Consider the following 12,471-nt stretch of genomic DNA (forward strand, 5'->3'; position numbering starts at 1 on the left):
GCGGCGCCTGGACCTTGCCCACACTAGACATGGCCTCTCTCCGGCTTCACGCAGCAGGACCGCGCCCGGAGCCGCCAGTCATCGCGTTTGACTGAGGAGGCAGCTCCATTCCCGCAGTCGACATGGCGGCCGAGGCGGCTTCAGCGCGGGGCGGGCAGCGCTGGAGGCGGGTCACGTGAGCGACCCAGCTGGGCGGATCTCGCGCGCACCCGCCCGCCCCGCCGGCCGCGGCTGGCTCGCTGGCTCGCTCGGCGGCGCTCGGAGGTGTGTGGGGCGTCGAGCCCCCCGGCCCGGTGAGGCGCGGCGCGGCGGGATGCGGCGGCGGCCGTGGCGGGGCCGCGGGCCGGGCGGGCGGGCGCGGTGATGAGCGTCGGCGGCCACCGCCATGTCCAAGGTAACGGCGCCCGGGCCCGGGCCGCCGGCGGCGGCGGCGGGCGGGAAGGAGAAGCGCTCCTTCAGCAAGCGGCTGTTCCGGAGCGGCCGCGCGGGCGGCGGCGGCGGCGCCGGGGGCCCCGGGCCGGCCGCGCCCTCCTCGCCCTCGTCGGCGCGCTCGGTGGGCAGCTTCATGAGCCGCGTCCTCAAGACGCTGTCCACGCTCTCGCACCTTAGCTCCGAGGGCGCCGCCCCGGACCGCGGCGGCCTCCGCAGCTGCTTCCCGCCCGGGCCGGCCGCCGCGCCCACGCCGCCGCCGCCGTGCCCGCCGCCGCCCGCCTCGCCCGCGCCGCCCGCCTGCGCCGCGGAGCCGGTGCCCGGGGTGGCGGGGCTCCGGAACCACGGCAACACGTGCTTCATGAACGCCACGCTGCAGTGTCTCAGCAACACGGAGCTCTTCGCCGAGTACCTGGCGCTCGGCCAGTACCGGGCGGGGCGGCCCGAGCCCTCGCCTGACCCCGAGCAGCCCGCGGGCCGCGGCGCGCAGGGCCAGGGCGAGGTCACCGAGCAGCTGGCGCACCTGGTGCGGGCCCTCTGGACCTTGGAGTACACCCCGCAGCACAGCCGCGACTTCAAGGTGAGCCCTTGGGCAGCCGCCTGCCGAGGGCTTCCTTCCCCGCTTCCGTCGCGGCCGAAGGACTGATGCTCTGGGTGCCTGAAGAAAGAGGAGTGGGCGCGAGTCCGGGCATATGGTGCGGACTGCAAGCAGAGCCGTTCACTCATTGATTCATCGCGCATTAAGGGCTTGCTGCGTGCGGTGGGCTCAGGGGAAGGATGGAACAATGGGCGAGACCGTCCGCTTTCCTGGAAACTTACATCTTGGGGATGGGAATGTTGAGCTTGGGTTCAGATCCTTGTTTGCCACTTACAAGCGGTGTGACCTCGGGCAGGTTTCTCAGCCTCTCTGTGCCACAGTTTTCTGCTCTGGTACCTACTTCATAGGTGGTCGTGAGCTGCTTACAACTTGATATGTTGGGTTGTGAGCTGCTTACAAGTTGGTCTGTTGGGTTGTGAGCTGTCTTACAAGTTGGTATGTTGGGTTGAACCCTATGAAGTTACCCATTGTAGACCGTTCTGTCTTACAGATCGGCAGTTTTATGGGGTTCAACCTGGTACATAAAGTGTTTCCATTGTGTGTGGTACTATGACTGTTTGCTGCCATTATTATTTTTATTATTAAAAACTTTAATAAGTTAACGAGGTAATGTCAGATAGTGGTTTGAAGGAGGTACAAGCTGGCGATGTGACTCATGTGCTGGCGGGGTAGATTACATGGGAAGGGGAAAGGATTAGGGCGACTTCTCGGAGGAAGTGACTTTCTGAGACTTGAGTAACCACAGGGAGAGCCCTCCTTGAGGAGCTCCGGGGAGAGTGGGTCCCAGGAGTAAGGAAAGTGCGGACGCCCTGAGATGGGAAAGAACTTGGTGCACTTGATCCACAGGGTAGCTCTGGGATGGGCGCACTCTTTCTGTAAAGGGCTGCATAGCAAATGTTTTAGGCTCTGCTGGTCAAAATGCAAAATCGGAGATAGAAGTTAGTTACTTATATAACAACAGAAAACACATTTCTGCTCCTTTTTTACTGCCTAAAATATGATAATTGAGTACAGTATTTTGTGATACAACTCTACCAAGGAGAAGAATGGGACTTTTTTTTCCGCAGAGGACAATGATTAGCTTAATTGAAGTTCAGAATTAATGTTCTCTGTCGTCAAATTGATTGCAAGTATTCATCTCTACAAACTATTCTTCGCTCGTGGGCTGTACCGAAACAGGCAGTGGGCTCGATGTGGCCCTTGGATCCTTGTGGGTGCGTGAGAGCCGAGAGCAGAGTGATTGGAGGGCTGGGGCCAGATGGTGTAGGATCATTTAGGCTGTAATAGGAAATGGGCTCTTATTCTAAGCAAAAGGGAAAGATGATTTGGGATTGTTGGGATGATTTGGGATTCAGGTGAGAAACGGATATAAATAGAAGGAAAGCACACAGTAAGAAAGTTAATTTCTTTTCTATTCTCTTTCTTTTTTGATCATGCCAAAGAGAAAGTCTCAGCTTGGTGATAGCACATCTTTAACAGTTCTTGCTCACTCCCCCATCATTTTTTTTTTTTTAAATAATGGAGAGAACAAGCTTCCAGATTAGAGACTTGACTAGGCAACAGTAGCTAGAATTGAATATGTTTTCATTGGATTTGTTTTTACATTTGTCTTCTATTTATGGCAGATGGTACTGGCTTTCCGTTGGTGCTATGAAGTTTCTTTCTAAAATACATCTATTTAAGCAAATGATTTGATTAAAATATAAAAGGGTCAGCTATCTAAGGAATCAGCTCCTGGTTGAGGACCTACTTTCTTGCTTTGGAACAACACTCTCCTCCTCTTTTGATACATTTTACTTACATTTTTATTTATGTTGCGCTACCCTGTTTTTCTTAAAAAAGTGGTCGCTATTTGACCTTGGAAATTTGAATGTAAATACTTGACAGGGATTCCATTCCGTTCGCTCGCTCAGTCGTGTCCGACTCTTTGCGACCCCGTGGACTGTAGCCTACGAGGCTTCTCCGTCCATGGGATTCTCCAGGCAAGAATACTGGAGTGGGTTACCATTTCCTTCTCCAGGGGATCTTCCCGACCCAGGGATCGAACCCGGGTCTCCCACATTGGAGGCAGACGCTTTAACCTCTGAGCCACCAGGGATTCATGTCAGAGATCTCAACATCAGAAAATAGAGAATGCCAGCCCACCAGCTGCTGCTGCTGCTAAGTCGCTTCAGTTGTGTCCAACTCTGTGTGACCCCATAGACGGCAGCCTACCAGGCTCCCCTTTCCCTGGGATTCTCCAGGCAAGAACACTGGAGTGGGTTGCCATCTCCTCGGCCCACCAGACTATCAGTCTTTTTCTTTTTGCATGTGCCTGAAAGTAGCCACAGCAGTTGCCAACTTTGCAAGGTCATGGCCCAGTGTCTTAAATTTGTTTTGTATTCCAAAATGTGAAAATCAATTTCTATAGCGTTTTTGTATGTGAACATTTTCATTGCTGTTTAAGACGTTGTGTTCACTTTTTTATCCATTAAAAAGCTATCACAGAAGTGGGTCAATAATTCTAAAAAAGTATGCTTTGGCAAAGTTGAACAGATTCTTAGAGGCCCTGTTTTTTAAAAATGTAATCTTCTGAACCCTTTGTAGATTTCACTTTGCATTCATTCATTCTCCTCCATGTCTTTTGAAGGTTTATTCAGTGAGTTAAGAATACATGTAGCCTAGAAAGAGCGAACCCCAATGAGGGTTCCTTAAGCAGTGTGTGCTGTGCTTAGTTGCTCAGTCGTATTTGACTCTTTGCTACCCCATGGACTATAGCCCGCCAGGCTTCCTTGTCCATCAGCAACTCCCAGAGCTTGCACAAACTCGTGTGTCCATGGGGATTCTCCAGACAAGAATACTAGAGTGGGTTGCCATGCCCACGTCTAGGGGATCTTCCCAACCCAGGGATCGAACCCAGGTCTCCCGCATTACAGGCGATTTTTTGACCGTCTGAGTCACCAGGCAAGCCCAAGAATATTGGAGTGGGTAGCCTGTCCCTTCTCCAGGGGATCTTCCCGACCTAGAAATCGAACCAGGGTCTCCTGCATTGCAGGTGGATTCTTTACCAATTGAGCTACCAGGGAAGCCCTTGCCTTACGCAATAAAGATGTTGAATTAGCTCACCTGTGAGAAGTCTAGAGATAAGTGGTTCTCAGGTGGTGCAGTGACTTTATGGGCCCACTTAGAACCCAGACCATTTCTATGTTTCCATTCTGTTGTTCTTAGCTATTACTGGCGGTTTTTCCTTAATGTTTGTCACCTCAGGGCATTCTACCCAGGCAAGGCAGGAAGTCATTAGGGAAATAAAAGTTCCTCCAGAAGCCCCCTCCACAGGCTTCTGCTGACATTTCATTAACAATAATCATGTTGCTTGACTGCCCCTGGCTGCCATGGAGGCAGGAAAGTGGAATGTGATTTTCCTGGCTTAATAGAAGAGACGAGTAAAGGAGGGGATTGTCTCGTAGGCAGCCCACCAAAGTGCCTCACCTGCCTTGTGCCAGGCACTCTCACTTGGGGAAGACTCTGCACCTGTGAAAAACAAAACGTTAAACAGGAAGCCAGTGGATGCTGACACACTGGTCACCGCGCCCCCCTCACCTGTTGGTGGCAGACATTGATATTTGAGGCAGATTCGTTTCTCTCGAGCTCACATTCAGAATCCCGCTGAATTCTGGGCTCCAGGCAGCCACTACCAGTTGGCAGAGGAGATAAAAAACAATTTACCATCTTGGGATAATTTGCCTTGTGACCTCAAAAAAAAGCTTAATATGTCTTTGAATGTATTTTTGTTGACTTACAACTTCAAGTTACAATTTTGTTTGTAAGATTTTCAATTAGGAGTCTAACTACATTGATTTCAGCCTTAGGAGCTTGCCAGGAAAACAGATTTTTGGTTTTGGGTAAGCTGGATGGTTGTTAAGGTTGGATTTTCATTTTCCAGAATAAAAGAAGTTGAGTGGTCCAATCTTGGTAAGGTTTAAGAAACTTCCCTAGCTGCCACTTACATCTTTTTCTCTTTTTGCACAGACGTTTTTTTCCTGCTCTTAGAGTAGTGGTTCTCCGCCTCCTCTATCCCCCGAGTCCTGGGGACATTTGGTGATGTCTGGAAACCCATACTTGGGTGTCATAGCTGGGATGGGGCTGCCGCTGCCAACTAATGGGGTGATTCCAGGTTTGGGGCTGTCATACAACATGGGTTTCCCAGGAGGCTCAGTGGTAAAGAATCCACCTGCCAGTGTAGGAGACACAAGAGACTCAGGTTCAATCTGTGGGTCAGAAAGAGCCCCTGGAGTAGGAAGTAGCGACCACTCCGGTATTCTTGCTTGAAAAATTCTGTGGATAGAGGAGTCTGGCGGACTGCAGTCCATGGGATGGCAAAAAGTTAGACATGACTGAGCACACACACACATCATACAACATGTAGGACCATATCCCTCAAAAAGGATTATCCAGCCCCAAATATTAATAGTGCTGAGGTTAAGAAACTGTTGGAGGAATGTTTTGAATTTCCTTAATGTGAGTTTTCCTTCCTGTCCCAGCCTTTAATGATGTCTTGTTACTTTTTCTTCTCTGATTGCTGCAGCTCTAGAGTAAAAGTTAGACTTTACTGGTAGGATCCTTGGATCACTGTCTTATTAGTAAAACTGTGAGGGTAAGTAAATCATTTTGAAACTTGAGTGCTCAGTGTTCTAAGAGAAAATAAGTGTATTGTTCTAACTTTCACAGGATGCTCACTTGGGTGTTCCAGGTTTGTACAGATGCTCTCTTATTTCTGGTACTCACTGCCCTTTTGCAGTACGTGAAAGGCGGATGGTCATCTTTCAAGTAACAAAGATGGGTTTTATAGCAGCAGCTTTCCAACTGTGCTTCCAAAGGACAGCTGGGACAGGGTGATCTGCTGATGAAAGAACTCGGGGGACTCCTTCCAAATCTGCTGTGAAACAGAAAGTAATTGATGAACCGAACTTTCTCTCCTACGTTTTTTTCTTTGAACTTTGGTGCATGGTGGTGTTTATTTATTAGTGAGAGTTCTTGGGTTACAAAGGAAGTATATGTGTATAAATGGTTACAAAGGGAGTGCATGTGTATAAATGAGTGGAGGCAGACAAGCTAGCAATCAGGCTTCCACTGGCTTGGATTCACAACTTACTTTGTGAAGTAAATCAGGGAGCTCTGATTTTCTGCTTCAGACCGATGGTGAAAGTTTTCCTGGTTGTATGAAGCAGTTTAGTACCTTGACATCTCACAGTCCTAAGGAGTAATCTGACTTCAGGGTGTTCCTCAAATTGATTTGGAAAGTAGGAAACAAAATGAAATTGTGTTGATCACCTTCCAATTTATGACAGTATTAAATAGAAGACGGTCTCTTCCTGGTCTGTTTCCTTGTCTGTCAAACGTGGTCACCTCTGTTTATGAGTTCCAAAACTTTGAAGGAGAAGCGCAGTGAGATTGTCATCAAATTGTAGACTTGGAAGAAGACTCGGGTGAGGTGTGAGTGATCCTCAGCCTTTCTGGGTGAGGAAACTGAGGTTCACCTGCTGGCTAGAGGCTGAGGGAGAGTTCTGACTGCGTGTTTGTCACCCGCCCCGAACCCCGCCATGCCGGTGCACGCACTGAGCTCTAGTTCTGTGTCTTCTTAGCACAGCCACCGAAACAACAGGTCTCAACGTAAAATATATAAACAGGCCGGGTGGACGTGCTGAAACATGTAGCATTTTTTTCCCCTCTAAGTTTGCAGTGCCAAATCGTAGTGAAAATAAGGTCAGCTGCAGCTAGCTTTATGCATGTGCTGTTACTCCTGAGGCTTAGGTACTTTTGGAAGTCTTCCTTAAAAAATTGTCCTTTCAGACCATTTAAATGCATGTAACAGACACATCTTCTGCACTGATCGGCTCGTACTCCCTATAGAGTCCTGCAACTTGCTTTCCTCTATGTTCCTATCCTGGACTTGAAATTATATCACAGATAGCATTCATTGTTTTTTGTTAATAACATCCAGGTCCTTGTCATTCTTTTTAACAGTTGTATAGTCGCCCTGGTGACTCAGATTGTAAAAAATCTGCCTGCAGTGCGGGAGACCTGAGTTCAATCCCTGGGTCAGGAAGATCCCCTGGAGGAGGGCACGGCAATCCACTCCAGTATTCTTGCGTGGAGAATTCCACGGACAGAGGAGCCTGGCCCGCTACAGTCCATGGGGTTGAAAAGAACTGGACATGATTTCGTGGCTGGCACATACAATAGAAGCCCACTCATGGTGTTTTGGTTGTATAGTTTTTAACCAGTCTAACCAATCCTTCACCATAGATCTAGTCTCCCTTTCTAAGGAGTAAGTCTTGGCTGTGGTGTTGCTGAGTCAGAGGGAACGTACGTTCACACTGTTGATGGGCCTCTCTAGACTGCCCAACCAAAGCCTGTGCAGGACAAGACTCTGACCCATCCACACTGCATGCTAGGGCCTCGCCCCTGACGTGTGCTTTCTCTTACAAGTGGCTGCCCTGTCCATCAATTTTCAAACTTACTTTCTTTCACGTGGGTCAGGTTTGTTCCTCTAGGTATGCCTGTTCTCCGCGCTTCTTCAGCATGTGGCGCTCTCTCCAGCACATGCCCAGCTGATGTGTGCAGCTTCACGAGAAAGTGCAAGAAAAGCATGAAGAAGACTAGTTGGGGCGCAGAGATGCACAGGGCAGTTGTGGAATCGCGTGTTTGCTGACTTACACTATGTTTACTGAGCAGTTATTGTGTACAGAGGGACTGGTTTAGGGGAGGGGTTGGGAATAGAGGATTAAGTGTGGGGATTCTGGGACAGAGTTCTAGCCATCAGAGAACTTACCAGTTTTATAGGGAAATTTAAAAAAAAATTGTATTGACTGGTAAAGTTCGGGGGGGTTCAGAGAACGGTGAAATTGTGAGCAGAATAAGTAGAAGATTCATTCATTCATTATCGGCTGTTAAGCTTCTGCGAATGTATGAATTTATGGTGCTCCTAACTCCATATCACATGCTGCGCTAGTCTTTGGGTACGTGTGCATGTTCAGCTGTGTCTGACTCTTTGTGACTCCATGGACTGTAGCCAGGCTCCTCTGTCCATGGGATTATCCAGGCAAGAATACTGGTGTGGGTTGCCGTTCCTTTCTTCAGGGGATCTTCCTGACCCAGGGATGGAACCTTCATATCCTGCGTTAGCAGGCAGATTCTTTACTGCTGAGCCACCTGGGAGGCCCCAGTCACTGGGTATATAGGCGTAAACCAAACAGCATGGTAATGTAAAAAAAAATAGTGCCAGATCCCATGATCCATTCCTTCCCTGAAACTTTTACAGTTACAGGGGAGGCACGTGTATTCATTAGCACACAAAGGTAAATGTGAAATTTGAAATTTATTAGAGGACGTCCCTGGTGGTTCAGTGGTTAAGAGTCCACCTGCCAATGCAGAGGATACAGGTTCGAACCCTGTTTGAGGAAGATCCCACATGCAGCGGAACAACTATGCCTGTGCGCCACAACTGTTGAATCTGCTCTGGAGCCTGGGAACTGCAGGTCCAGAAGCCTGTGTGCTCTCGAGCCTGTGCTCTGCAACAGGAGAGGCACCCCAGTGAGTGCATCTAGAGAGTGACCCCTGCTCACTGCAGGTAGAGAGAGCTCTCACACAGCAGTGTAGAGCAAGCACAACCAAAAATAAATACAAAAATAAAATAATTAGAGCTAAGAAGAAAAAGCTAAGGTGTATGAGAGAGAATAATGACCAGATAGGGAGATTAAAATGTATTCAGAAGGCTCTGCAGGGGCAGGGCTGGGGGTACATTTGAAAATCTTTGACAGGCCTTTTTCATGGCTTAAGAGAGCTAGGTGGGGCATCTGATAGATGAAGCTGGAAAAGGGGGCTTGGTGTGCAGAGGTGGGGCCTATAGGACCCCCTTGTAGGGCAAGATGAGGGGATTAGATTTGATTCTAAGAGCAGTGGGGAGCTGTTGCAGATTTTAAGCAGTGTTCTGGCATGATCTTGAAACGTAAAGTGATCATGTTCTGAGTCTGAATCATGAACACAGACTGGAGGCAGGGAGGCCAGTTAGGAGGCTTTGCAAAGGTAAAGCTACCTGCCGGTGGTGCATGGGATGGAGAAGCAGATGGATTTGAGATATATCTGGAGGTAGACTCGACAGGGTTTGCTTAAAGATTGGTTCCAGGGAAGGCACTGAGGCAGAGGGGAGCAGTCAGAGCAAGTCCCCGGTGTTTGTTTTGAGCAGCAGGGTGATTATGGTGCTGTGCCCTTACTTGAGGAGCAGCAGCTTTGGAGTTCAGTTTCAGATGAGTTAAATAGGACACTTGAGAGGTGACTAGTTGGCAGGTGGATAAGGGAGTCTGGTGTTTAGAAGATCGGGACTGGTTAGAGAGAAAGACTTGGGACTCATTGGTCTCTGCTGCTGCTAAGTTGCTTCAGTTGTGTCCGACTCTGTGCGACCCCAGACAGCAGCCCACCAGGCTCACCCGTCCCTGGGATTGGGTCGCCTGGAGTGGGTTGCCATTTCCTTCTTCGATGCTTGAAAGTGAAAAGTGAAAGTGAAGTCACTCAGTTGCGTCCGACTCATAGTGACCCCATGGACTGCAGCCTACCAGGCTCCTCCATCATGGGATTTTCTAGGCAAGAGTACTGGAGTGGTGTGCCATTACCTTCTCCGATTGGTCAATAGGTGATATTAAAACTGTGGGAAGTAGCTTAGAAATGGGATTTGAAGATAAATAAAGCTTGGACCGTTAAAGGAGAGATGCCAATTCAGACTGTTGGGGAATAATCTGAGTAAAGGCACAGCGTCTGGGGTCAGGAGGCCCTGGGTGCTCTGCGGCGGGGGTCTGGGATTGGAGCGGTTTTCCAGCCTTGGCCTGTTGACATGCCTGGCATTATTGGCTGGGTGAGTCTTTGCTGTGGGGGCTGTGCTGGTGTTGTAGGATGCTGAGCAGCATTCCTGTCCTCTCCCCACTAGGCGCGGTTAGTACTCTCCTGCCCCCACCCCAGTCATGACAATCTAAACTGTCTCCAGACTTTGCCAGATGTCCCCTGGGGGGCAAAATTGCCCCTGGTTGAGAAGCGCTGATTTGGTGAGAAGGGGAATTAAATGTAGATGGCTGAGGAGATGAAAGGGGACAGATTCGGTGTGGCCCTGAAAGCCTGCCACAACTGTTTAGCCTTGAGGCAGTAGTCAGCAGTGATTCAGTGGAGGTTTCCTGAGCTGGGCAGACTCTGGTTTGATGAAAAATGATGTTTCAGAAAAATGGGTCTGATGGTGAGCAAAAACGCATCCGACGGAGAAGAAAGTAAGGATTTGGAAAGGGTAGTCACAGGAGCGACATGAGGAGGAGGAGGAAAGGGCGAATCCAGAGACATTTTGGAGGATGTCGTGACATGATTAAGGAGACTCTATTAGGGCTTCCCTGGTAGCTCAAACGGTAAAGAATTCACCTGCAATGCAGGGGACCTGGGTTTGATCCCTGGGTCCAGAAGATCCCCTGGAGAAGGGACTGGCTGCCCTCTCCAGTATTCTTGCCTGGAGAATACTAGGAGCCTGGCAGGCTACAGTTCTTCGGAACGCAGAGTCTGACACGACTGAGCGAGTAACACCAGCTGAAAGATGGAGAGGTAAAGGAACCACCAGGTCAGACCTGGCTGATGGAGACAATAAGGGGAGAGCTGACAGAGATGGAGCAGTCCAAAAAGGGGCACTGAGGGCAGAAAAGATCATGACTATAATTTGAACATGTGGGATTGGGGGTCATGGGATATCTAAGAAGGAATCATAATAGCTTGAATTCAGCTGCATAGAGGTGATAACTAAAGCCAGGAGCGTTGAGTGTGTAGTCAGAAGCCCAAGGCCAGCCCCTTGGGGGAAAATAAAAATAAGGGGATAGGAGGAGGGAAGGACTTGTTGGACTTGTTAGAGGGGCAGAGAGATAGGCGGAAAACCAAGGAAGCTGAGTCATTAAGCTTTTCTTATTTTGGTTGACTTCCTGTTCTTAGCCCTGAATACAGTGTAGAGCTGCAGAAACATCAGTTTATATCCATTAGGAGTCAAATTCAGGTTGAAGTATTGTAGACATAGTTCATTAAGTCTACAGATTTACTGAGCACATTGCTTGTGCTGGTCCTGTGTTGGGAGGCACCTGGCTGCACGAGGATGAGTGAGATGGTCCATGCCTGTAAGGAATTCTGGGTCTAGAAGGGAAGGCAGGGGTAAAGAATCAGTTGCAGTAGGGTAGGATGAGTACTGTGACAGAGGTGTGTACAGAAGTGCCGTGCAAACCGAAAGGGGGAATCTGAGAGTGGTGGGGGACTGGAGACATGCCCCCTGGGCTGAGTCTGGAAGGCTTTGGTAGGAATCCTCTTGGTGGATAAAGGGAGAGGTGGGAAAGGCCTGTTGGAAACAGTGGAAAACCCATCGTGTTCAAAGGCTTAGGACCTCCAACAACTTGGTTTATTCAAGAAATTTCAAGGTCTAGTGTGGTTGGAGCAGAAGGGAAGGGTGGTGGATGGGGTGGGGAGCAGGTCACTGAGTCATGCTTTGGGCAAGGTTAGATCTCTGACCTTGGTCTAGTTTGGTTCTCCACACATTCCTAGGGACAGAGCTTGAACTTCAGCTCAGAGCAGTGTGATGATAACATTCATGTTCTTACTCTACTGGAACACATTGCCTTGAAGTGCCACAGTTTACATTTTTGTACTTGTCCACATAAGTGAAGTGAAGTGAAGTCGCTCAGTCGTGTCTGACTCCGCGACCCCATGGACTGTAACCTACCAGGCTTCTCTGTCCGTGGGATTCTCCAGGCAAGAGTACTGGAGTGGGTTGCCGTTTCCTTCTCCAGGAAATCTTCCCAACCCAGGGATCGAACCCGGGTCTCCCGCATTTCAGGCAGACGCTTTATCATCCACATATATGGTACATATTTTACTTGGTTGCTATTATTCTGGCCAAGCTGCTTTGGATTATGATTTTTTTTTCGTGCAGCCTATAAAAGTTTTTCCCATGTTTCTAAACTGTAATCATTATACTGTTTAACGTTTAATGATACATACGGTGTCATACTGCTAAGTGATAATTTAATCATCCAGTCCTCTTTTATTGGGCAGTTTGCCCCGTGAAAGTGAATGTCGCTCAGCTGTGTCTGACTCTTTTCAGCCCCCTTTTTGAGAAACTGTAAAACTCTTTCCCACAGTGACCACACCTTTGTACATTCTCACCAGCAAAGCATGAGGGTTCCAGTTTCTCCACATCCTTGCCAACACTTGCTGTTTTCCATTTTTTTTTCAAATAATAACCATGTTAGCATGTGTGAAGTGTTACCTCATGGTGGTTTTGATTTGCATTTCTCTAATGACTAAGGATCATTAGTAATTAATGACTTAACTATTGACTTGGATTATTTTATCAAGTGATTATTGGCATTTGTATATCTTCTTTGGAGAAATGTCTATCC

At 48.8% G+C, this 12,471-nt stretch overlaps 1 protein-coding gene across 4 annotated transcripts in view; it reads left to right on the forward strand.

Annotated features, from left to right (window-relative positions):
* Positions 1-234: 234 nt before the first annotated feature.
* The window catches only part of USP31 (ubiquitin specific peptidase 31), an 80,885-nt gene continuing 68,648 nt past the window's right edge, over positions 235-12,471 (forward strand). For all 4 annotated transcript variants that reach the window (XR_008683708.2, XR_008683709.2, XR_008683710.2 and 1 more), the window contains exon 1: positions 235-1,009. Coding sequence is in view for 1 of the 4 variants with exons in the window: in XM_055409665.2 (XP_055265640.2) it covers positions 386-1,009 (624 nt within the window). In the remaining 3 variants the exon portion in view is untranslated. The remainder of the gene's footprint in view (positions 1,010-12,471) is intronic.

This window comes from Moschus berezovskii, chromosome 27, assembly GCF_049115385.1.
Source record: "Moschus berezovskii isolate FMDL1 chromosome 27, NW_MosBer_1.0, whole genome shotgun sequence".
In the NCBI taxonomy this organism is placed as follows: Eukaryota; Metazoa; Chordata; class Mammalia; order Artiodactyla; family Moschidae; genus Moschus; species Moschus berezovskii.